Source organism: Sander lucioperca, chromosome 13 (assembly GCF_008315115.2).
Source record: "Sander lucioperca isolate FBNREF2018 chromosome 13, SLUC_FBN_1.2, whole genome shotgun sequence".
In the NCBI taxonomy this organism is placed as follows: domain Eukaryota; kingdom Metazoa; phylum Chordata; class Actinopteri; order Perciformes; family Percidae; genus Sander; species Sander lucioperca.
In genome coordinates this window covers 1,537,348-1,565,000 of record NC_050185.1, presented here as the reverse complement: position 1 = coordinate 1,565,000, position 27,653 = coordinate 1,537,348, and the positions used below count along the sequence as shown (strand labels likewise).

The following is a 27,653-nucleotide window of genomic DNA, read 5'->3' as shown; positions in this document are numbered from 1 at the left end:
CCTATCACCATTTCTAGTCACTGGGGGACCATAGGCAGGCTGGGGGAACTCATTTTAATGTTAAAAAACCTCATAAAGTGAAATCTTCATGCCATGGGACCTTCAACCAAATGTTACACCAAACATTCAACTCAATATTGCACCTTCGATTAATCGCGGTCTTCACGATTAGCTAATCGCATTCTTTCAAATCGCGGTCTTCACGATTAGCTAATCGCATTCTTTCAAATCGCGATTTCGATTTGAAAACGATTCATCGTTCAGCCCTAATCCAGAGGTTTCAAATTAAACTAACCCGCATGTCTTTGTACTGTGGAAGGAAACTGGAGCACCTGGAGAAAACCCACACAGGCACCGGGAGAGCATGCACACTCCTATAAAGATATATATACACACAATAGGTTTTTAGCCCAGCATGGTCAAGTAAAACTAATTTGGCCAATGGATGACTCAGCTTCCTCAATCTCCTACATCAAAATGTATTTATAGCCAATTATAATGGATTGCACCTTTAGGAGGTCTGAAAAGAAAACAGCTCTGTTTTTCAGAGCAGAGCCAGGAAGTTATAGCGGCAATGAAACCAGCTGTTGGATCCAGTTAATGAGATTTCACAGCAATGGTTCCCAGAGATAGCTGGGATCAGTCCCATACCTCGGAAACACGTATCGCCCCCCCGTGGCCCAGCAGCCGGTTGTGTCAGACCGTTCTCTCCTCTGCTTAACTCACTCATTCACTATTTGTCCAAATAAGAGTAATAATTACAAAAGGCTGAGAAGACTGCTATCTCTCCTGTAAAACCTTTTTTAGGTGCACAAGTGTGGAATGCACATTCTACGTTGCTTTCACAGGCTATTGATTGGCTGTTCAATAGAATGAAAACGAATGAGCAGCTTTTTCTAATTAGGCACTATTTTTTACTTTCGTACACGCTCAGCTATAACACCCGAACACTGAGATAAAAATAAAAAAAAAGAGTTTGAATTTCATCTAGCCATTCAACTGTCATTTAAGTGTCACTTGCACTGGACATGATGCCTAGTCCCATATAATGAAGATGGACGGAGAGAACAATTGGACCAAAACAAGCTTTGGGATCAAAGGATCTTTTTTAGGCCAAAAAAAGTCTGAAACGATGGGAAATGACGTCATCTGTGCCTTGCTAATGAGAAGTACTTTAGATAATATACTCAGTTTTATCTTCATTCAAATGAAGGCAGTTGTGTGACAGCCACAGCTTATTAAAGGGCTTTTTCCTTATCTGAATCGATGGTCCCTCAGCATATGACAGTGGGTGTTATACGCTGTAAAGCCCCTTGAGGCAAATTAAGGATATTGGGCTATATAAATGAAATTGACTTGAAACAAGTTTTTAAGACCTGTCGTTCAATCATCTTTGAAGGCCAAAAGTTTGAATGTTTTGAATGGCATTCAAAGTCAGGGTAAAAGGCTGCATCCCTTCAGCTCTCATCTGCAACAGTCAGTCAGTTTGTCCATTATTTAGCCAATGTATTGTAGTTAGACATAGTAGCAAAAATGACCTATCCTTTGTCCTTAATACTTTTTTTTGAATGAAGGCAGTTACTGTACTGTAGTAGTGCCAGTTAGACACTTCAGTCCAAATGTTAGATTTGTCTGGATTTTCTTATGTGAAGCTACAGTGTTAGGCAGACACAGTCTTTGATTTTGTACAAGTTTTCCCCACCACACAGAAATACCAAAATGTAATGATGCCTTCACTCTCACGTCTTTTCTTTCATCCTCTTCTGAGCCTAGTTCAAAAGCAGCTGTTGTTATCCACACTGTAACACAGTTAGTAGAAATAAGTAAGTTAGAAATACTTGATAACATTCAGTTTACACAAATGTCAAAGACTGATATTCCATCTTTCTTGGTGAGTGTTACTGGTAAGTAGGTCTTCAGAGAGTGTGTGCAGATCAAAGCATGGTAAGGCCGAGACGATAGTGTCAGTCCCATTGCAACTCCATGGACTAAGATTATTTTAGTCTAAAGAGGATTTTAGGAAATGAAGCTCAGTCTAGTCCGTCATTTTAAAGCTGAAGTGCAGAACATTTGTCTCCCCCCTCTGGCAGTAAGAGTAATTACACAAACACTGTCGACGTTAAGAAAAGCAGTGGGATTCATAATAACGCTGCGTTGCTGTAAACACCCCCTCTCCCCTCCCCCCATAAAGGTATTGTGTAATACAGGTAGATTGCGGGTGTAAAAATCTCCCATAAAAAGCTGCTCAGTTAGTAAACTTCTAAAATGAATCTGTTCTTTAATGAATTTTAAGCTTTTTTTGACACATTTTTACCCTTTTGGCGTTTGGCCCTTTATGCTTTTTTGAAGCACGCTAATCCAATCATTTACGGCTGTAATCCAGACGGATACAATTGTGTCACTTTCACCTCCAAGGCTGCCAAAAGTTGTCGGAGCACAGATAAAGGTCCCATAATGCAATTCAAAATGTAACAATACAACTGTGAATCACATATGGACAATTTCTGTTAAAATAGTAATAATTAGTGTATATACACGACGTTCCACTTCCGGGATTCCGGGATTGCTGCCGGAAATTCAGCTGGATGACACTCTTTTTGGCCAGATGTCTTTCTTTGTTGGTATTTGTATCCCGTTCTTGTCCTGTGTGTCACTTAAATGCACCTTTACACCCTTTACACCCAACCCACAAGTTTTTTCCTAACCCTAACTAAGTCGTTACAACGGGACGACAAGGGGTCCGTCAGTATGTTGTCGAGTTGGGAGCGAGAATATCACTCAGTATTGTGTAAACTTTGGCAAGGACTTGGATGTAACAAACGTTCATTTATATGTATACGTTTTGAACTATAGCTTTAAAGCAACACTAGAGAACTTTTCCCACTTCGGTCCCCCTACAGGTTGGAAGTGGAATTGTCCATTACATTACATTGTCTTATCAATGTAATGTAATGTAATGGAAAATTCTGCTTCTAATGTTGCTTTAACAGTAGTGGTGTTTATACCGCAATATTCCTTGTCCTTAACAAATGTGTAGTGGTTAAGATTCTGCTGCTATATATTTGTATCCTGCAAGAACTCAGTATGCTAGGCATACAGCAGCAGTCTAGAAACCAGACAGACAGCTGAACAATGTGCTCCAACACTGCCTCATTAAACATAAAGGTATTGGTTGCAAGAAACTGTATGTCACTCAAACCAGAGTGTGCAATGTCTTTAAATTGCACCAATTGCAATTTAACACCAAGAATTTACAATCTACAAAAACATGGAAACATAAATGCAGATGCTCATGTGCTAGAGTCAACAAGAAGATACAACACCATCAGACATCAAAATCCCCAGACTTTTTACCATTTGACCCAAAGAGTGTGACTGGTAGCAGGCAACTGCCTTCTCTCCTTAAAACAAAAGAAAGGAAACAAAGAAGTCCTACGGCCGTCTGTTCTACACAGCATGTGTGATAACGTATGCACAAGCATGTCACATTTCACAAAAAGGAGCCAATCAATGTCCCCTCTCCCTGCTTATCTGCGTACAGACAGGTCAGTCACACTTCTGTCATATTAACATTTCAATTCCCGGATCCCAGCTTCAACACAATGGACAGCACAGATGAAAGCACAAAAGCTCTGTTTTTTAAATGTAACTCATTATGAATACAAACATCTTTCCTGATTAAGTGAAGCATGGACACACTGGGATACAGAAATAGCATTTGGTTTCCTTTATTCTTCGGAAAAGAATAATGGCATGAATGCCATTGAGCATGCACAATGGAACTATCCTGATTTTGGACATACTTGCCATGGCGTGCCTAAGAATGCATAACGCTCCACACTGTGTTAATGCTCACTGCATTAATCCTGTCATTCAAAGTGCCTCCAGAACATTTACATCTATCCTATTATCCTAATTAATTAGTCCAATAACAACAGGGTCAGTTTGCTTTCCTGTGAACAATTACGTTGTAATGAGGATCTGGAAACAGGTAATGATGGGTAACAAGTGAAGCGAGAAATCTACCAGGGGTCAAACAAAGTCAGAGATGGGGCGATAAACAGAGAGGGCTGAGTGGAAGAGAGACAGGCAGCGACAAGGACAGTGAGGAAAATGAAGTAGGAAGCACAACAAGTGATTTGTTTAAAGGGGAACTATGCAGTTTTTTTAGCTTAATTTACCTTAACTGAACAGCTTCGGAGTCATTGGAATGGTTATATGCCTTTTTTCGGGTTGAATGGTGGTCGTCTCGCGTCTGTGAGCGGAAAAACCACCCTCAGCGTCAGGAAGTATCGCGTGATATCAGGTCTCGCCATGTAATTAATTGCTTTACGGCACTGCACACATCCAGGAACCAGCTAGCTATAAGAACAAGGTAGCGATGGAGTTTTTCACACTATCGTCATGGCTGAGCCGGCAAAAAAGAAGCAGAAAGCTGGGAAAGCAGTGTCGGAGGAACAGAGACGGCAGACTGACCGAGCGAGGAGTCAGACACAAGTAAACATAGGACCTGTGTTTTCAGAATGGCGAGAACTGAGACAAACAGAAGCCTGCAAATCTGATGCTGACCTGGCGTTCTTGCTGTTGCACTTTGGGAAAACTCTGTTTAATCATTGTATTTCTTGTTATTGTGACCTCAGGATGTTTGCTATTGTCTGTAAAAGTTTTTATTATGATCGCTGTCTGTTACGGGCTTACTAGATAGCTTACTAGCCGTCTACCTCAGCGGACATGGCTCCGTGCGTTCGCCGGCTTCTATGAAAACAAATGCACATGACCACAGGGAGAAGATGGGAGGGGGGAGAGTCGCCAACAAGTTTTTACAACAGTGTTGCCAAATATCTATTCCGAAGCTGTAGGGAGAGCTCTATAGAGAAACCTGCGAGCAAGTACTATACTTATTCACTGGACTAACCTGGACTACCTGAGGAGGAGATGAGTTTCCAGCTGATGGAAGGCTCTGGTTTACCGCTGGCTTGGCACATCAGGGTGACATTGGAGCCTTCATTTACCACAATATCTTTTGACAGGTTGATGATTTCTGGTGGCACTGTGAAAGCAAAGGAAAAAATGGGTAAAGGGAAATAAAGGAGAACAATTTTAGACATCAATTTGTGCTTTTTATTGTTTTTTAAGACATTTTTCCTCCAAGTTGCTCTACTGTAACTTCAAGGAAGTGTATATACATAACCGGAGTAAACCTGTAAAGTCTGCAAGCTATGACTGAAATGCTGCTTTCAAATAAAAATAGTTTAATGGAAGAATGGCAAAGTACAATTAATATTAAACCATTGGAAAAAAATAAAAATAAATAAACTACACTGAGTGGTAAACCAGACATTTAACTGCTATTAGTACTATTTTGGGATGTTAATTAATTTGTAATCATTGCTGACATTGCATCTGATTATAATCATGCATGGATAATTTGTTTCACCCCACATTTGTCAGGGAATGTGCAGGCTTGGACCCATAATACGGAAGGTTGAGACGAGGAGGCAGTGTGTAGGTCTTGAAGCTTAATTTAAATAAAACAGATCCAACAAAGGAAAGGTTTCCTAAAGCAGGCAGTAGAAACTGGCAACCGAGATCCAAACAAAAATCAATATACTGAAAACTAAGAAGAGCAAAATCCAGGAAAAACTCAGGAAATGACACATGTTACGACAACGATCGGACAACAGACAAAGCACAGAGACTAAATACACAAGGTAACAAGGGTAAAACAAGGGACAGGTGACATGAGGGCTGATGAACAGGTGGAACACATCAGGGTGGGGCAGACAATCACAGAGGCGGGAAAACACAAGGCAGGAAGTAAAACAAGACATGACACAGGAGAAACACACACTACAAAGTAAAACAGGAAACTGAAGCATAAAACATACACACATGGTAAAACACAGGGAATACAGAAACATGAGACGGTAAACAACAAGGAAACAGGGAATAAATTAAAGGAGAATTCCAGTCGATTTCAACACATAGCTCTGTTGTTTGTAAATTTGGAGTGCTGTCAGTAGCGAGAAAAACAAAAATAAACGGTGTTACCTACACCGTGTTATCCTCCTGCTACAGTTTGCACCCAGTAGGCTGAAACCAGGCAAGTTTTAAACGTGCTTTTAGCCTCTTAACATGTTCGAAATGTCATTACCAGTGCCTACCCATGTGAAGTGATTCCTTCAGAGTGAACCCAGTGAATCTGACTGCAGTAGATGTGAAAGAAATGCATAAAAGTTGTGTTAATTCAGCTCTGTTTAGTCCTGGTGTTGAGACGGGAAGACGAGTGCTTTGGGCTTTAGTCTACAAACTACAACACCAAAAAGAGATTCAAACATATTTTCAAAAATAGGCATATGCTTATTTTTTAAAAGTAAGTAACTAGCAGAAGACAAGTTATAATTGAGGTAAGTTTGGAGACACTACCTTATTTAATCATTAAATTAATAAATATTTTTGTTGTATCTCTTTTCGGTTCCAGACTATTCCTAATTTGCTAATTTGTTCTGGCAATGTCAGGCTAGATTTTTTCAATTACAAGAAAGACAAAAAGCTGGTGTAAAGGCAATACGCGTTATTATGGAACCCACTGCAGTTCTAGGCAAGACCCGCCCTTCAATAGCATTCACGCGATACGATTGGCCAGGCGTCCATGATCGCGCAAGGTACAGGAAGAAGTGTCAGTCACATTTATTTATGAGACGATCCCCATTCCTTACTCCAATGACAACAGTTTTCTAATGAATAATGCAATGAATATTAAGCACAATTCACCAGAGCAATTGCTTTTTTAACATAAATATATGAGGTATACCCTACAACAAAACAGATTTATTTCAAACAGCATGAAGTCAATATCTGACAAATCAATAAAACAATATGCAAATGTTATCATTGCATGTTTAATTCACTCTGCTTTGTGTCAGACATGTTTAATTCCCTATGGCCAAGTAAAGCTTTTTGTTGCTGAGCTTTGAATCCAACAAACAGAGAGCGAGATATGCTCTTTCTTGCCTTAAGTCCATGAAACTGGTTAGCCAGCAGTTCTTGTCATTCATAACAATCTACTAAGAAGCTCAGGGGCTTGCGCAGGACTTTCTAAGGGTCAGAGGTAAAGAAAAGGGGCTCCTGTACCAAGGGGCTACTGTACCACATGCAGTTATGCAGGTTAGGGTTTATTGTAGCCTGGGGTCACAAGGGGGTGGTAGAGGCACTCCGAACAGAGCACACACCACTGACCAAGCTATGAATTTATCTACAGTAACTTTGCTAAGTAGTAAACATATTGCACAATTACTGTATTATCTTCAGGGGTGAATAACTATTAAGTTCCCAATGCACACTACCTGCTCAGCTACTAACAGCAGACAGACACAGGTAGAGACCATGAATGTATTAAGAGAACTGGATACAGCGTTCGGCGGGAAGCCCCATTCATTCCCATGATGTATTTTGACAACCACGGAGATGTAATTATTATGTTGTGCGAGTTACTGTGCAGTGAGTGCAGTGTGCAGTTTGGTGAACAGAGCTTCTCTTAATAACATCCATGGCTTCATCTCTCATCCACGTTACAGGCTTTACAGCATACATACCATGGATATATTAATAGAACACATGGTGAATTACAACCATTAGCGTTAGCATTATCCATTATTACAGCTACAGGACCTTGGGAGAACAAATCATATGAGCATGCGCAGTGCAGTCTTGCGTCCATTATGCACGTTCATCATGCCTAGTTTAACAACTCTGGATTCGGCTACTAGTGAATGTTAAAAAAATTAAAAACAGAATGTTTTAAACAAGGACCCTTTAAGTGTTCGGGCTGGTAAGTTGATGTACCCCCAAAAAAGTTATCCGTTGAAATGTGGAAGTTTCTTTCACCATGCAAAGTCTATGGGAAAAGTCTTTCTGGGCTATGGGGTGCAGTTCCACCATTATCCGCTAAGCCCATGGTGGCTTTAAGACATGGAGCTCTTCCTGGGGGCTTGGTAGAGACTAGCAGGTAGTGATGGCCAGATGAAGCCTCATAAAGCATTGTGAACCATTTCCTTTATTTTCTGAGCCCACTAGATGGCGCTCTTGGTTTAAAGTAAAAGGCTCAAGGAATGTCAACGCAGTGTGCTTTTAACCCTTTGTTGAACAGAGCGCGCCATCTAGTGGGCTAAAAAAATTAAGAAAATGGTTCACAAAGCTTTATGAGGCTTCATTTGGCCATCACTATGTGATGAACATATTGTAGTGGAGCATTCTGTAGCTAACACTAGAAAGGCCAGCATTCCATTTAGTCCTAAAACCGCAGAGCGGGTAATATTTACCCGCTGCCGAAACAGCCTCAGCACTCGCAAATATGGCATTTCTTGAAACAATGAAGTTATTCATTTTTATCTATTTTTGTAGATAGTATGACTTGACAAAATAACTATTTCAAAGTCAGTTTATGTCCTTTAGGCTCTTTTATTACAGATAAAAAACACACACGCACAGGCTGTGACTGCGCTCTCAGTGCGTGCTCCCAGTTGTAGACACTAGTAAGTGTCGGCTTGACCATTAGGGGACGCTATGTCTACTAGTGATGGCCAAATGAAGTTTCGTGAAGCAGTGTGTTTATTTCCTGAGCCCACTAGATGGTGCTCTTGGTTTTAAGAGAAAGGCCTAAGGCATTGCAATTCAGTGTATTCTCAACCCTTTGTTGAACACCCTTTGTCCTCATTATGTCTCAGCAGTTTTCAAAAGTGGGGATTCTACAGCAGAAAAGTGGTCGTAGCGATATAGTGTCTTTAAAAAACCTTTTGTTTATGGGTGTGACATCTCGTTAACTTGAACGAGCATGGTCGACAGACAGCACTGCTAGCTCTGTTCCCGGCACTAACATTTAATGTCACCCTGCACAGGGATACAATTAGGCTCTGAGAACTATATCCAGAAGCACACTGTCGCCCATGGAAACATGTTCAGAGCCTGTGAACACATCTTCACTGCACAGTACCTTCCATTAAGTTCACAAAAATGTTGTTTTCCGTCAAACAACTACAAAGAATATCTGAATGGGGTGATAGCATTCACCTGTTTTCAATGCAGTTTCACTTGTTAAGAACTCCTGAAGATTACTGCACTAGTACTCAATTGATTCAAAATGAATTCTTAAAGCATGTTAAGTTGTATTGTGCTTGCACTTTCTGCTGTATAAACCGGAGCTGCTGCAAAAATGTATTGATTTCTTAGCAGCTAGAGATTTGTATGGCTCCCAGTCTTTTTCTCAAGGCAGACTGCTTAATCAAGCTGTCTTCTAAATGAACTATTGGATAGATGCTCTCAGGCACCACCTTAACTATCCACAGTGCATAAAAGGAATGCTTCTGTGTAGAATTGTACAGCAGGTCTGTGAAATACATCTCTGGGAAATGACTTTCGTTTCCAGGTTCATAATGTTTACATGCAGCACTAACCCAGCAAAAGAATAATCATTTCACATAAATAAAAGCCAGCTTTATCACAGATGTTTCAAATACTGCAGATGACGTCAAACAGTGTTTTGAAAAACATTCTCCCCAAGTGCTAAGGGCTAAACCTTATACAGCAATTGTAAAGGAGCACCACGCAAATTGCCTCTGAACAAGCAAAGGATAGATCTATAATACCAAGCACTCTGTTCAGGAAAGATATTACTAAGTCCTCTGAGAGTGCTGCTCCAAGGTGAAGACAGATGGTTACAATCAGGACTATAAACCTGCATGCGTGGATCCACCTTCGTAATGCCCTTTCCATCTGTATCACTCAGAAGAACCAATGAAATTATCAGGTGAATGAGATCAAAGAGCTACTTTTTTACTTTTTTTTTACTACTTTTTTGGAAAGAAAAACCAACATGGATGAAAGTCCACAGTAGGTCTGAAGGGATAGTTTAGAACAGCTGATACCATAATATAACAGATGGCAAGGAAACTAATAAGACTTGCAATGTAAAATACTTCCAAGTTACACTACCCCTAACCAGAGATGTGGACCTGAGACTTGGTGACTTGGACTCGAGTCACCGTTTTGCAGTCTCGCTTTGCCAGACCTTCCTCCACAGCGCTGCGGAGGAAGGTCCAAGCCGTGGATGAAGACTGTTTTGATGACTTTTGACTTGATGAAAACTGAATGACTTGAGAGTCAAATTGGAAGTTAAAGGGGTGATAGAATGCAAAACCAATTTTACCTTGTCATAGTTGAATAACGACAGTTCGGTGGGTAAATAGGACATACATAGAACCTCAAAATCCCATTGATACCTCTTTCCTTTGCAAATCTCACAATTTGATACTGCTGCTGAAAACGGGCAAATCTCAACAAAGCTAAAAGTTGACGTCAACTCCTCAACTCCTACCTTATTTGGCTATAGTCTCTAGTCTTTGTCACGCCCCAACATTTACATAGGCTACACCACTGACCTGAGGTCAGCTTAGTCTTCTGAATCTAGGTCACACAGATCTCAGAAATTGTATACATTGTTCATCTGCTATTTAATTACTAAATTCATTTCTGAGATTTCTTTATGCGAGAAATCAACTATGTAGAGGTCAAATATGTGTCGTTTTACGAAAATTGATGGCTAATTGCAAATTTTGTCTTTTGTCTATTTTGTCCGTGTTTTTGCGTTTTGGCAAATAAGTCAATTTTAAATGGGAAATTTGCAATAGCAACATCTGTGCCGCAGTAAATGCTATCATCACACGACTTGAGATTATTGTTCTACATGCCACTCTGTGGCTCCATACCAGATTTGGTGATGATCTGCCTCTAGAAGGCGCTATAATTTAGGTAGAAGCGTTTTGGCCTTTTACTCAATGAATGGGAAATTTGCTATTGCATTTCACTACAGACGTTGGAGCTCGCACTTGGTGAAATTTCCTGACTTTTGCATCGCCGCCATCGTGCTTTGGGTTCTCCTTTCGCGGGCTCCACTGTCGTGGGTTCCGCTTTCGTGGGCTCTGCATGTCATCAGGGGTGACTCGCGCCGGGGAGGCTTGGACCCCGTCATAACTGCTTGCAGTTCTAGTTTAATGTTGTCACATTTCTGTCTAACCATCGACTTGATGGTTAGACAGAAATGTGACAACAGCGTTAGCTGCATAGCACACGTGAATCATGACGTGAATCATGACATGATTCATGACGTGAATCATGACTGACATGATTGGATGATTGGCCGTCAGTCAAACTCCTCACTATGGCAACACATAACATCAAAGAGCACTGATGAAGCCTCATTAGTCGGACCAGACCACCACAATGGCTGCGTCTGTGCCACGAGTAATCACTTTTGGAATTAAAAATTTCACGCAAGACAGAAAAAGGCGAACTGCTGAATGCAAGACCTGCTCATCAAAAATGGTGTTTTTGTACTAGTTATACAAACTAGCCAATCATTTTATTAGAAGGGTTACTAATACCTTGTCTTTTCTCTTCATAAAGACAGGATACTACAGCTAAGAGTGCTTTATCTTGATTTGGGATTTGACTTGCCTTAACTAAGGACTCGACTTGACATAACTTGTGACCTGACCCGAATAAAATAACTCAAGACTGGCTTGAGATTTGGACCAAATGACTTGAGACTTACTTGGGACTTGAGCAAAGATGACTTGGTCACAACACTGCCACTAATTAATTTAACAGTGTGGACGCATGGTCAGGGTGGTTCAAAATATGATGTACAAGAATGTTGTTTTATTCCATTTGACATGTTTGCCTGTATTGGATACACATAAGCTCTCCTGAAATAGACAATACCATTTCACAGACAAATACATTCTTTTCAAAAGCAGCAGGCCAGTTTAAACTGAGTTTCATCTCAATATTATGTCCCCACTGATCCAAACAGTGTGATTTCTGCCGCACGGAAACACTTTAAAGTAAACGCGGTCCTCTTGTGCACAGCACTGAATATGCTTTGCATAATAATATATGAATAGAACAAAAAGATTGAAAACACAAAACCCCATACTGCTTATTATTGCCAGAGTTCTTGAAAGTAACAAAATAAATGAATAACTTCCTAAAAATGGTTTATTTACAGATTTTTTTTTTCTGTCAGTGGTGTATTTAAACATAAATTGTATAACAAAATTGACATTGTTGACTTTATATAAGGGTGGTGATTTTGGTGTGCAAGATCTGGGTTTGATTCCCACCGCGATACATCAACCAATGTGTCCCTGAGCAAGGCACTTAACCCCTAGTTGCTCCAGAGGCATACGACCTCTGATATATATAGCAATTGTAAGTTTGGATAAAAGCGTCAGCTAAATGACATGTAATGTAATGTAATATAATATATGGATGATTGTTGATCACAGAGAATTTTTTTCAAATATTAACAGTGTGTCTCCATAAATAATTCCTTGACTAAATTTTAACTTCATTAATTACATGAAAGACTTTCCTTATTTACTCTTATTTCTCTTTAGTCACGCATTGCCAGACATATCTCCACAGCGCTGTGGAGTAAGGTCTGGCTACTCTACAGATGCATTTTGGGATAGGAGAAAAAAACTCTCTGGGTTGTCATTTCTTTAAACCAATCACAATCGTCTTGGACGGCGCTAAGCTCCGGACGCAGCGACGGTGGCTTACAACAACCCTATCATCAAAAAAGAACGTTATTATTAATATTCAAATATGTAATCGCATGATTGCCAATAGTTAACTATTATTATATTAATTGCAAACTAATCACACATGTTTTATCTGTTCTAAATGTACTTTACTGAACAAATAATGGAGCTCATGCTTTACAGCAACAGACACATTGTACAAGTCTGGTCAGCTAAATGTAACAATGTAATGTAACAATGTCATTGTGTTTAACCTCATATGTGGGAAAATAACGGCTCCCAAAAACATCCACTTCTACTGAGTGGGATCAAATCAGGGTGAGAGAAACTGTGATGGCTCGGTGGAGGCTATGTGCCACGCGGGGCATATGCTCCAACGGGAGTTGTCTGGCCACTGCAGTCATGTTGCATGCACTCATCAGTGGTCAGTGCGCTGACTCTATGTTTTATGTCCCGCTGTCTGGCTACTGGCAGAAAGTGCTCGGTGAAATGCCTCTCCTCTATCTTCATAACAGTCAAAGCGTGCGACCGAAGTTCCCACTGTCGGTCAAAATAACGTGCAGTGACCCCGAGGTAACTGTGATTACTGAGAGAACTCTCCGGTAAGTGCAGCCGTGCTGCATCGCTTCCTGATTTCCTAAACCATGGAAATGGCAAAGGTCCAAATCACAGAATGCGCTTGTCAAAATATATTTTGTTATTATCGCGTTCATTTTGACAGCCCTAATAATATTGCTATTTTGCAAAACCCCAGGATATTGGAATTACGAGGTTGTTTTTTTTTGTACCTCTAATGCCAACATTTTTAAGAGTGTAGCTGAATAAAATATATGTGCATGGCAGATACAGTATGGTTAGGGTTATATCTTATGGTAAATAAACTACGGTTAAGGTTAGGCGACATAAATACTTAGGCAAAGTAAGGGAAAGATCTTGGTTGCAGTTATTTGTAAGTTTGTGACAGATTGCAAACACAGATCTCCTGCATGGAAGTCAGACTTGTTTCACATTCACTGCACAATCCCACACCCTTTTTATCTGCCAAAGGATATTCACTGGCCCTGAACGTTAGCATTGCATGAAGTGTAGAATCCTCCAATATGTACATAAGTGTGGCCACTGGACTGTGTTTATTCCCGACACAGCCAATGAATGGACTGTACAGACGTTAGCTGTGAGCATGTCTGCGGGAGTTTGCCTGTGTTTATGTTCAGCCCAGCCTCGGACTGATCTTAGAACTCAGCTGTTGAAATATTTTCAACTTGCATGGAGATGACAGGTCTTTTCGTCTTTTCGTTCTATCTGGACACATGGTTAGAGTACTGAGCTGCATTAGAAAGGGATCACTTCATGGCCAGTGTAGAGGGATGAAATGAAGAGAGGTGCGCTCATAAAAGTTAAAACATTTAGAGACTGACAACCCTGTTAACATTCCCTGAATGTATGAATGTAATGTGGGTATTTTTATGAAAATATATAGATTTTAATGGGAGGGAATTACATATAGGCTATCGGCATCTTGAGCCGTGTGTTCCCAATGCGCACATCGGTTTGAATTATGTTTTTATATATTTTATTTGCTCTCACAATCGCTTCCCGCTGCCAGGGTTGCAACTGAAATAATAGGCTAAAGCAATGACAGTTCATGGAAAGGACAAGTGTAATTATGGTCAGATCTTGTGCCTGACTGATGGGGAAGTGATATTGATAAGCGTTGTGATTCATGCATCTACAGCGTCAGCTATTTTTTTGCCAGCTCTCCTCCTGTTTTAGGAGGCAGCGACTGTATTGCGTTTTGCCTGTAAAACCGTGTCAGTGTTCTTCATATTTATGTAGAATTATAATTTGCTCTTTTTTTATAAAATATGCGGCTCTGGTAGATGTTTGCGCTTGGTCGTTGCTCTTTTATGTGAACCGGTGCCGCTGGATTGGGAAACCCTGGGTTGATTGAACTAATTGATAACCACTGTCGTGACACAGCTTATGTGGGACCACGGTTGTTAGTTAGGTGAAGCCGGGTAACTGAAAGAAATCCAGGACATGTTGATCTCATAAATCCACCAGAGTTTAGAACGCCAACACAAAGAAAGAGGAAGGTGACCGACATCCGGCCTAAATGAAGGACAACCGGCGGAATTTCCGGTGGCACCGGAGCAATCCCGGCAGTGGAACGTCGCGTATATAGAGTAAAGTAGACTTGAAAGAAATCAAAATCTATTTTCAGGGAAAGTCAATACTTTTGTGTAGTATTTATCTAGAGTCAAATAAAATAAAGGGGACAAAAATCGTTTCAACACATTTATAGATTTACATCTTTTTAATTGTTTTAATTTCTTGATTAATGTATCTGTTAATGATCATAATACATGTATTTAATATGTCCACATACAGTACGTTAGCCATAGCCGTTAGCATTCTGATGTGACAACTTCATGGGTACATTTAAATTATAACTGCTCTTGGTGTGTTAAGATTGACATACAGACATCTGAAGATGTATCTGAGTGTCTCAAGACGTATAAATAACACGTCTAAATCCCACATCTTGAAGACATCGTTGATGGCTGCGTAGGCTGTGATGATGACTTCTGGATGCCTCACACTTATTAGGTTTCCCTGAATAAACATTGTTTTTTCTTTTCTTTCTTTATTCCTGACAAATCTCTTTTTGTCATTTCCATTTCAAAGTAACAAGGAAACATCTCTGTTTTGACATGTGAGGATCATCAACTAAAATCCCACGAATAGAGCATCACCAGTGCTTTAACTTGTTTCAGTCACATCAGACTTGTTTGTAAAACACAATCTCTATGAATAATTTATTGGATGTCAGTTTAATCCCCATTTACCCTTCATGAATGACAAAAGCATACAGCAAGCGAGTCAGCGTTGCTTCTGTTTAGCTGTGGTGCAAGAGGCCAAGGCTGAATCACAGAAGCAAAACAAAAGGTTGAGTTTCCAATTTATACAATACAAGCTGTCAGGTTATCAAATTCTTGGACATATCTTAGGGTCATGTTGCTAATTATTATACACTTTGAATAAAGTGTAATCCTGTTCATAATCCTTGTTTGCTCTGACAGTGTGATGGTTTAAGGCAAATGAGTCGACTGAAAAACCAAGATAAGTGTGCCGTAGATCATAAGACTCGAGTGGAAATTAAAATGTATCTAGTCTGCTACTGTTCAATCTGATGGTTGCAGTAGAGAAAACATGGCAGGGGATCACCAAAATCATTAGGCTGTATCATTTGGGAACCATTATTGTCCATCCATCCATTAGATGTTGAGATATTTAACAGGGTAAGTGGATATATTGACCTGCTGTTGGCGTCAGAGATGAGGACATGAGTTTGAGACTCGGACTCTAGATGCATTTAAGTCGCACACACAGTGACTCAAAAGACTTCAGACTTGACTCGGACTCGAGATGCTGGACTCATGAACAAACTTTATTTTAAGACAATGCCTGATGAGTTGACTGTAACCTATAACCTACCTACGTAACACGTAACGTATCTGCTGCGTGCGGCCACACATGCCGTTCATCATAAGCTTTAGCTTTAAACAACAAGGCCCCAAAAAAAGAAGCGCTGAATGCAAAATATATGGACTCTTGCTCAGTGACTTGAGTCTCGTCCACACAACATTCCTGGATAGGAGAAAAATGTGCTCTGGATTATTGCCATTTCTTTAAACCAATAACAATCGTTTTTTGGGGGCACTGAGCACCGGACGGAGCAACGGTGCCTCTGCAAAATAGTAGTAGTATGTTGAAAAGTTGTTTTAATCGTGCAACTCAGATTGGACAGATAGTCTAGCTAGCTGTCTGGATTTACCCTGCAGAGATCTGAGGAGCAGTTAACCATAGTCCTCAAAAATCCACCAGAGGTTAGAACGCCAAAACAAAGAAAGAGGAAGGGGACGGACATCCGGCCATAAATGAGGGACATCCGGTGTAACCTCCGGCGGCACCGGAAATGAAACGTTGTCAATATAGACTACTTGAGACTTGACTCGGACTCTAGCTCAGAGACTTGAGACTCGACTCGGACTCTAGCTCAGAGACTTGAGACTTGACTCGGACTCTAGCTCAGAGACTTGAGACTTGACTTGGACTCTAGCTCAGAGAATTGAGATTTGACTCAGACTCTAGCTCAGAGACTAGAGACTTGACTTGGACTCTAGCTCAGAGACTCGTGAGCATCTCTGGTTGGTGTTACATGAAAACATCACAGGATCGCTAGAGTCACTAGGATTTGTCCTCTGGACAACATGGTTATATGTACAAAATTTCTTGGTAATATTTTATATTTTAGTCTGGACCAAAGCAGTGAAGAATGACTAACATGGCAACCTGCTTAGTAGTTTGTTGATATATATTGCTCTGGACCCAACTGTGTGAATAACCCACAGACTGACATCATCATCCTCATGCTCCGCCACACTCTACAATACAGAAGAGTTTTGATAAACAAGCTTTGGGTGGGCTGTAAAAACAGAAAACTTGTAATACACTAGAGAGCTTTTCTTTCAACACCACCTGACACAAACTGGAGAAGTGGAATATGTGCTTCAGTCAGGTGGCAAATACTTTCATTTCCCGTGTTGTTTGGTAGAGAGCAGCAGCAGCAACAACACATACAGTAACCCCACACCTTGCATTCTGACCTTTACGTTCAAGTATTTCTTGGCTGCCTCAATAAACCCACTTTCCCCCCTTATTTTGCTGTCACCAAGGCAACAGTAAGTTACGACTATTTGAGTTTTAGTTTTCACCCAAAGTTCAAGCTTTTTTATTGCATATAGTGGGAAGATGTTTACATATGAATCATGTGCATACGGTGAAACAGAGAGCCCATTATACATTTATGAGAAGAAAGAAGGCAGCCTTGACCCTCTTCACATAGTACTGGTGGGTACTGTACCCACACCGATCCATTCATAATTTGAAAATATGGTAGAAAATGCTTTATGAGTACTGTACGCCAGCAATATTCTTCTATCGCAGGACATTTTTGATTCTAAAGCAAGGCAGGTAGCGTTTTCACAGTCTATAAACGGCCTTTGTATAATTACAGCAAAAGCCTACAAACATACATCTCTTTGTAGGCTTTTGCTGTAGTTTTAAGGGAATTAAATAATCACTTCATTGTCTGCCTGGCCAGTGATATTAATAAGTTAGTATAGCCCTAATTTACCAAACCAAGCATATCTTCTTATTCAGTGCAGCTGATGCTTCACTTTCCATGATGTCCACAATAGCTCTTGTGACTCAGCTCACGAGATGAGATGATACACGAGAACGAGACCAGATTTTAACACTATTTTAAAGAAAGACTGGATAAATAGTCTTTTATTCAATCAAAAGTTACAAATCAAAAAATGAGCACTGTGAAAGGTTTTGCCACAAACTCAAATTACTTCTCTCATGTATAACTAATATCTTCAGACTTAATAACTGCGACGTTTCCACTGGGAATCCCAAATGCTGCCACACTGGAACTTTTATTCTTGTATTTGTATCTTATTCTATTCTTGTTTTATTTTCATGATAGCTTTTAATTGCTCTTTAATGTTTTATGTAAAGCACTTTAAATTGTTGCCTTTTTGCTGAAATATTGCTAGGGCTGTACTCGATTGAAGAAATTCTTAGTCGACTAACACTCATTCAATTGTATCGACTAATCGATTAGTTGATTTAATCGACAGATCTGTAAATCTGAGTTTCTCCGCAAAGAGTCATGCAAAAGCACCACTTTAATTCTTGTGTTTACCAGAGATGTGCTCGTACGTTTCTTGGAAATAATTCATTCAGCATGAAAAAAGCATAAAACATGACTAATCGACTAAAGAAATCTTAGCTGACTAAGACCAAAACGACCGATTAGTCGACTAATCGACTAAGAGGGAGCAGCCCTACTGTGTAGAAGTAAAGTTGCCTTCCCCTTAAACCTCCAGTCAGTCACCAGGGCAAGGAGAACGCTGTTGTGCCTGTCTATCTGATAGGAAATGTAACGTTAATAGCACTGCTGTTCGCCGCTTTCGCCTCGCCATTATATTATATTGCAGTGAGTGACTGTCTGCGGGAGTTTTGAAAAGTGTAACCACACTCATTACCGCGGCATTACCGTGACTTACACAAGCTGAAGGGGCGTCGCAGTTTCACTCTGTGTTCGTGTGTGTGTGTCGGAGCCCCGCTCTCTGTGAAACATGCAGAGAAGACAGAGAAGCTCTTGCGCTCTCAGGTACCAAAATTTGGCACCTATTGATGTAACGTGAATCGCCCTCTGTAGTACCGACGTAATTCTGCACGTGTACTGACACCTCACCTCGGCGAGAAATATTGTCACGTTTTCTTCTAATAGCTCTCACCGTTCTCAAAAAAGGGCAAAATGTGTCTATAGTTAGAGGATCAGAGGAGTGACCATGAGATCACATGAGTTCAATTATAAGTTAACTGCTCAGAACAATCTGTTGGCAGAGTGCAAATGGAATTTCTGGAAACAGCATGTTGTGGTATTATGAGACTAAAGGGAAAGCTTAGTCAACATCAGGTCATTCATAGGTCACAGGTCAGGGGACCAGAATATTTGGCCAGTCTCTAATAACCCAAACTGTTCATGTATAATTATGTTTGTCTCTCTACAGATACAGGGAATCTAGGCAGCTGCATGATACGGGAATGTCACGAAATGAGTTGTATAACTAATAATAATAATGTCTGGTGAAGCCGTTAATATGATCGCATCAATCCAACACTTTTTCAGTTTTAATTCTACTTCGATCTCACATTTGAAATTGTCATATTGTAAAATATGAAAAAAATGAACAGGAGGCTGTGCAGGGTTCATGAGCCCTGGTAATCTGACATCTCCCACATAATACTGAGTTATAGTCCGAGATGTGTGAAGGTGTGTGGGGTTATTCTGTAGCAGCCAGGGGATTGTAATGGAGGTAAACACAGTGGACAGCCGTGTCTAATGACCCTGCAGTCTTACTTTTCAAATCAGAGGCTTCATTTATCAACATACGTGTCCTGCTGCCTTCACATGTCTGCAGGGATTTAATGAACTTAAGGAAAAGCTTTCATACAGTATAAAGCAGCTGTGGACAGCTGTGGTGCCCCCCCCCCCACTGTGTCATTTAATTAAATGAAATGAAAATAAGTGCTTTCGTCTGATTCATTGATGTTTTTCTTATTTCCAAAACGTTTGAAGGTAGGACAAAGTTAATATCACCGCTGTAGGGCAGAAACCGTCTATCTCCATATTTCCTCATTTTAATTTTGTTTCATAAATCAGTGCTATTGGTCACCCTTCACGTCTGTCTTTGGGTTTTACAAATATTTAAACATGATGATGATGAGGCGGTTTAGTTTTTTTTTAATTTCCTGAAAAGAAACCCACTTTGGGACATTTTGGTTTTCACCCTACAGCGGCGATATGAAGATACTTAATAGGGTTTGTGGCGAGTTCTAGGCCAAGTGTGTTTTGGTCACTAATCTAAAATCTGCTTTAATTTTTATGTAATGTGATGATTATTCATGCTTTTATTTCAACCCATACAATTGTAATTTCCTCTTCACATGTTCAGAATGCTGCTGAAAACTTTAGACTACTGCAGTGGCACTATATTTTATTATACGTGGATCTCTAAATCTGTCTATGAAAAGCAGAGATGATGAATAATAGCTTTTACATTGTGTCTGTATCTTGTGAAGCACGTTAAGATCTGATCTGCAACGGTGCTACAGTAAAGCCGCCTACGCGTTATTATGGATCCCATGTACCTTTTAGGCAACTGCCGCCCTATGAAGCAGCCCGATTGGTTGGGGTTAGGCATTGACCTTAAGGTTAGGATAGCCGATTGGTCAGGGGATACAACAGGGGACTTGAACAAATCGAGTTCCGTAACCTTGTGCCTGGCCAATAGTAGCGTGGGTTCCATAATAACACGCCGCCTACACATGATAGGCAGCAAAACTGCTTTGCGCTGGCCGTTCCATTGATTTCCTATGGGGAGAGGAAAGCGGATTTGCCGCTTTGCGCTGCGCTCAAATTCAAATTATTTCAACTTTGACGTAGTTGCCGCTGCCTTTCGAAAGCGCAACCAATGAGATAAGTTACCTAGCAACGGGAAATAGCTTCCGTGCCATCCTTGATGACGTTTACCTGCGCTGCGCTTTGCTCTGCGCCCTACCTAGCCGTGCGCAGAGGCAGCTTAAGAAAACTTTAGTTTAGTTTAGTACTTACTCATTTGGAAATTTGATTATGCCAAAGACTGATATCCAATCAAAGAACAATCCCGACTCACACAGGTTTGCACATGGGAATGAACAAATCACAGGTCTGGGCAGAGTGTTGTTATTTTTCTCTTAATCATTTTGTAATTAATTAAATAAGAAACATTCATGAAGGGGACTGTTCTAGCATGAATGGATGCATGTTTAATCTTTCCTTACACAAAATCTAGGGGCAAAGTTTTTGTTTCTGTGATTAGACTTTAAACACTCCAGTTCAAGGTCCTCTAAACTACTGTGGGTAACACTGCAGAGATCTTATGTCTTGTCAATAATCTATGAAGTCATTGGAATCAGACACCGCTGTTTGACATCAGATGACTTATTTGTGATCGGGCATGGTTCCAGGGACTGACGGCCTATGCTGGAGAGCCATCAAGACCCTCTGATCAAATAGTCTAAAGGATTTTCTTTGTAAAATAACAAACCAGTGCCTGTACCCCCCCCCCCTTTTTTGGGACTGACAGCTCAGTGAGTGCATGGCTCTTAATGACTATGCATACATAAATACAGTAATCTAGTTAGTGTCTGAAGACAATTCAATAATGTATAGACATTACAAAAAACCCTAATAACCTTGACTGTTTTGTTCCTGTTTGTATGCCTTATGTAAATGATACCACAGTGTCATTTACATTACAAAATTAATTCTCAACGTCTCAGGCGCACGTATAAATAACCCTTCAAAGTATATTGCAAATGTGTTGTTTTATTGGATAGAATGTCAGCTGAATGATTAATGTTACATAAACAATGTCTGGACACAACCTGAGATGGATCACTGAGGCTTTTTCTTTTTTTTTTTTTAGACGGATTTTCATTTCCCATCATCCATCGAGACAAACCTCAGGATGTGTTAGTGTGCCAAGGTGATGGAGATTGCCGGTTCTCGGTTTCCAGGTTTAGTTTTCTAAGGAAGTTAAAAGCACACAAAGTCCTGAACATGTTTTTTTAAGATAACAACTTGTGGGCAGAAGATGGAAAAATATCGTTAAGTACTATTAAAGGCTCTGTAAGTACGTTTTAAGAGGAAGAAAACAAGACTAGAATGGACAGTCTTAGCCTCGACATAATGTAAGTCACTCTCCCCGATGAAGAGGTCGAGCTGCTGGTTGAAGACATCTCAGTCTGAACTGTAGTGACCCCACCAGTGTGTGACCCCACACACTCATAGCCTGCAGGGTTGTGCATCTGCTCACTCCCGCCCCTGTGACCTGACCTGCAAGCTACAGTGCACATGTATGTGCATGGCTTAACAAAAAACACACACACAAACTATAAGAAACTGCAGTGGAATTAAGAGTTAAGAATGGCTCTCTTGATATGTTTGTTAGTGACTTTTGATTATTCTAATTGAAAATGACAGACAGGGCGGGTGGATCAAATAAAATCAGTAATCAGATGAGATTAGGAGATAATGGGTAACCCCACTTAAACCCTGTGTACCAGCTGGTGTCTTTAGGCAGACCCCTTCTTAATCCAAGCTATCCTTGGTAAAAAAGCAAAAAATACCGGCTGCTCACGGTTGTAAAGTGGCAAACTCCAGGTGAATGCAAGGTGCTCTTAAAGTCAATTTATGGAAAAAGGGAAGCCAGAGGGCTTACTTCAGGCACAACTTTACCGAGCCAAGGATGTAGTTAAAATGCCTTTATTAGTTTGGGGCATATAGAAGATAAAAAAAATCACAAAGGAGAACACCGGCCTGTTTCGACCCCAGTGTGTGTGCTGGGAAGTGTGCCGGGCTTTGAAGCAAATTGAACATAGAAGCTAGCCTGACGTCATCATACTCAGATTCTGGTCAGAATCTGAGTCTGATACTGCTCCACTGGGCTGTGATTATGGGGTGTGTTTCAACTGAACTAGGAAAGAAAATGCCTCTGCCGTCAATTGGATAGACCTACAACCAATCAGAGCAACGGAACTCAACTCAACTGTCTCAACATATATATGGGGCTGTTGCGATGCTAGCTTATATATCTCATGAATGCAGAGCAGACTCGGAGTGTTTTAATTTGCATTCAAATTGTGCTTTCTGCTGAGGCAGAGATTGCTTCGGTTCGTTAAGGTTTAGTTTATCATTTTATTTGCATTATTTCAGGATGACAACTAAGATGAGTCTTCGTAATGTCACGTGTGTTCCTGTCAACAGCTGTATTGACAAGAGAAGGAGTTTAGATTGTGTTTGTAAGAAGGTATAAATATAATAGCTTGTTATCAGTTTCTGCAGTTATAGAGTAGTGTAGGTGCACGATATAAGCAGGGGTTACATCGGGATTTGTTATGTAGGGGGGCTCTGTGGTTTCATGGTTGTTATGGGCGCACGTGGGTGCACATAGACTCCAAAATCGGATTAATATTTATTGTAAAAGTGAATCATTGTTTAAGCCGAATCAGTTTCTGACCTATTTTTCTCCCTCCTCTGCCATTCACCATCTGTCGGACAAGTTGCTTCTTTTTTCTGTTATGGCGGGTGGCAACCAGCACAGCTTGTTCTCATGAACCATACATGCTCTACAGCTATATGAGAAAACATGTTTAGTCATTGTTTGAATTATTAAGACAGAGAAAAATATAAAATATATACATTGTTCATGATGCGCTGTTCCAAGCTTCCAATGATGACGTAGTTCATTTGCTCAATTCTTCCGAGTTTATTTTTGATCAGTCGAGAAGTTATAAATAAAAGACAGCTGAAGTCAATTAACAGCAGTGTGTTCCTTAAAATGCAGGTGGGGTTGAACTGTTCACTGTGTCCTTATTGTTGCATTTCTGTTTGGCAACATGTTGCAGAGAAAATGTAGCGGATAGGAAATCCAAACTGGGCCAATATTATCTTTCTCTCTTATCCAGTTGCGGATGGCATCTTATGAGCAGCACTTTATGCTACATGGATCATCTGCATGTCATATTGGGAGCATTAAACTGTGCCATTATGCTGTGTGTATCGGCAGTGTGCACCTCACTCTGCCTTGCATCTCTATGAGGACACCATCACAATTCCACACATCATTTTCGCCAAAGGATCTCAGCATTAACCTCGCCTAACATTAGGAAGGAGGAGCACACTCCCCTCCCTCTCCTTGACCAAGGCATTTAGCCCCTAGTTGCACCAGTGGAGCAATGGATGAGGAAATGAGATTCAAGAAAGAGAGCACACATCTGTTTTTACTCTCTGCTTTGTTCATGTATGCCCTCATGTGCTGGTGCTCAGGAATAACACAACCATCAATCATACAGTGTAGAAAAATAAAAAAACTAATTAAATGTATATGTGTGTGTGTGTGTGTGTGTGTGTGTGTGTGTGTGTGTGTGTGTATAAATGTTACCTTGGACGAGGATGTGCACTGAGGTGGTTCTCGGTCGACTGCTCGTCTGGACTGCGCACACATACTGGCCCTCATCTGTCATGTCCACATTTTCAATCTTGATGGTAAACTCCTCTTGATTAAGGGTCACCAGACTCACTCTGGGATCCACCGACCATTTGTCTTCTCCGGCGTACAGTATACTCGAGCGGTTTAGCCATGCTGTGTGTGTGACAACGTCCCCCTGTGCACACCTGTGAAGCGATAACAATGGCATTGAAAATAGGGCTTTTACCAAAGTGAACTAGTAATTATACGATTAACCCTACTCATAGAAACAACTAAAGACGGTCCGATACAATTTTTTCATTCCTGATACCGCGTCTGATACCTGAACTTGCATATTGGCCGATACAGAGTAGTACCAATCCAATACCAGTGTTAAAAAAAGAAATATATATTATATTTTTATATATTTTTTAACAGCTGTACACTACTCTCCCTGTATGGATGTGATATGGTTGCTATCATTGTTGTACGGTCTGGCTCAGGTTAAACTCTTTGTAAAACATGAACAAACAGAGATAACAGAGAATGAACGGCAGCAAACTTTCTTCAGTCATAACAGATAAAGAAAACAAATAACCTTGGGGGGATTTTTTTCAGGGCTAAATTACGTGGTATCGGATTGGTGCTTAAACTCGAGTATTCGCCGATACCGATACCAGCATTTTAGGCGGTATTGGAGGCATTTCCGATACTGGTATCCAAATCGGAACAACTCTAGAATCGACAAATATGTCAAATGTTTTTTCCAGTTTTCTAGCTTATACACAGTCAAGACAAGAAAACAAGTCACATGGCATGTTGGCCACACACAACGATTACTCCTCTCCCGTAAAGTGCATAATGACTCTTTATTATTCATTGCATATTTCTGAATGATTTGTTTCTGTCTGGCTGGAATGGACAATCACCCCTTTGAAAGGCAAACTCTAACCAGAGAGGAGGAACTGATGAGTGAAACCAGCTCTTGTGAAAACATCTCTACTGCACACAGCTTCCCCCACAGCAGGACCGGCCCGCTGATACTTCCAAAGGCTGAAACTGTACTGTAGGACAGGGTCATGAGTAGGGCATGGGTCAGATGAATTTGTAGAATTTGTCTTATTCTGAGTAAGGATACTCGGCATAAAACAGGTGCAATAAGTAGATATTAGTAGCTTTGTTATAATTGAAATACATTTCCCATAATCCCTTTTTTTTTTTAATCAGTTTTTCAATACCTTGGGGCACCATCACACACACCACCATTTACCTTTTACTCCAGAACCAAATCATCTTCATTAGAATTGTGTGAATTTTGCTAAGTAATAATACGGGTCATTATATAATGTTGGCAACATTATTGCATTTCCCAATTCCGTTATAAAAAAGGACATTTTATTGCATAGTAATATTCTAATATACAACATGAAATGGAAAATAAGTAATAGCATTTGAGCTATTAGCAATCATGTTAACAGCTTGCTTGGAATATTGACAATTTCTCAATAAGCTTGGTAACAAGACACGTTGTAAATATGCAAATGCAGCTCTGGAGCAGTCATCAGGTTTCTTTTGTTTATCTGCCCACACACTTGGTTTGTGACATTCAGAAGGGATTGAGACAATGAGCCGAAAACTGCACCGGCGAGCTCCATTGCAATTACAACAGACTGGTTCAGTCACAGAATGCTGCTTTGATACAGGAGCAGGGTCACTGATCTTTGACTGTTTCCGCAGAGCAACACATCTGCTGTGTTTTCATGACAAATCTTTGGATACCCGCTGAGAAAGCACTGCCAAAGCTGGATGAAAACAAGTGTGCCAATGGAAGAAGAAGAAATTCATACTTTGTAGAAACTGTGCTTGTGGCTGCCAAATGCCTGTTCATCATCTGGGTTTATTTACCTTTCTGTGGCTAATTTTTCCCGACATACAGAAGAGCAGGGCATTTGGACATTAACAGCTTCAAATGGTGACAATGTGGCAAGAGCTCAACACTTTGCGGCTGAAAGACTCTCAGCTGCATTTACGCTGTCACAGCTTTTGTTACAGCATCAGTCACTTCCACTTCAGTGGCGGCAGTAGGGTCATTGGCATCCTTGGGGCATTTGTGGTGCTATGATGGGGAAAGAGGACAAAAAACTGGTGGCCTGTGTGTGTGTGTGTTTGTGTGTAATCAATACACAGGAGCAAAGGCTTTCAAAAATAATGGATCGCAGCGTATGTGAGATGGCGAGTGATCAATTTACTATGACAAAGTGGATTCAAAGTAGGCTTTTCATTGCTAATGGCTACAGTAAATTAATTTGTCTGAGTTGCAAATGCATTTTGCACTGTAAAATGTGCAAACAATAACAACAGCAGGGTTTGAAGTGTGCTTGCCCTGTAACAGAGAGGAAGATGGCGCATGCAGCACACTCGCGTGGAGCTGGTGGCAGTAAAGTTTGCTCATGTACAAAGCCTGAGAGCTTTAAAACGGTTGATGGCAAACTGATAGTGGAAGACAAATTTGTAAACTTTGTTGTCACTAAAATGAGGACACTCAGCCAGGATGAAATCGTAATGCTGGCCTCCACTAATTTTCCGTCTGAGTGGATTGAGGAGTCAAAGAAGCTACTCTTTGAAGTTTTTCCGAAAACGACTCAATGATGTGTTTTGCACTAGGGTCCTCAGAAGGATATTAACAATGTCAAAGCGTGCCTAAAGGTTCTTAACGAGTGTGGGGAAGATATCCCAAGATTTGTATCGTTTATCTGGATGAGCTTCCACCTGTTACATTCAGCAGCATTGATGTATCAGCACTCCTTGGCAGGATTGAACAGCTAAATAAGGAAGTGTCCGGCATGAAAAAGATTATGGAATCTCAAGTGAGGGTCTACGAGTGGTAAATGTGGCTGTGGACCATTGTGTGGCCGAATTGGTGAGGCTTCGTATACCAGATCATGACCACACCACCGGTATTGGTCGGGGGGGAATATGGACGACGTGCGAGCACCCTGGTTTCAGACACCCCACTGGGAACCGCGGCACTGAATATGCCTCCACAAACACAATCACAGTCACCTAAATGGAGCATAATTGTTAAAGATGGTCGGCGATTAAAGCAGATGCAGAATAACGTGAATGCTGTGGCGGGGCATCTACAGCCAAAACCTTATAACACTCGTCAACCAGCGAGAAGGGAGAGAAAGCAGATCGGAATAGTTGGAACCGGTGATGGGAGTGATATTAAAGTGATCAAAACCAAGCTGGTGAGTGATGTTTGCCACTAGATTTGCTCCTGATCTTGAAGCTGAAGGCAACGGGCAAGTGAGCTCTGCATAGTCATTATAAAAGGCCTAATATGAAGTTTCGGATTGGGTCATATATTGTGCGTGGCCTGTGTCTTGGACACAGT

The 27,653-nt window shown here is 40.7% G+C and overlaps 1 protein-coding gene and 1 long non-coding RNA gene across 6 annotated transcripts in view; one reads left to right on the top strand and one right to left on the bottom strand.

The window, feature by feature from the left end:
• ntm (neurotrimin) overlaps positions 1-27,653 on the bottom strand; it is a 519,740-nt gene that overhangs the window by 20,851 nt on the left and 471,236 nt on the right. For all 5 annotated transcript variants that reach the window (XM_031310844.2, XM_031310847.2, XM_031310843.2 and 2 more), the window contains 2 exons: positions 24,230-24,462; positions 4,925-5,050 (listed from right to left, as the gene is read on the bottom strand). In XM_031310844.2, the coding sequence (XP_031166704.1) occupies positions 4,925-5,050; positions 24,230-24,462 (359 nt within the window). The remainder of the gene's footprint in view (positions 1-4,924; positions 5,051-24,229; positions 24,463-27,653) is intronic.
• On the top strand, positions 8,871-27,110 carry LOC118496584. The gene is made up of 3 exons (XR_004899175.1): positions 8,871-8,883; positions 25,432-25,435; positions 26,651-27,110. It is a non-coding gene; the product is annotated as an uncharacterized LOC118496584 (long non-coding RNA).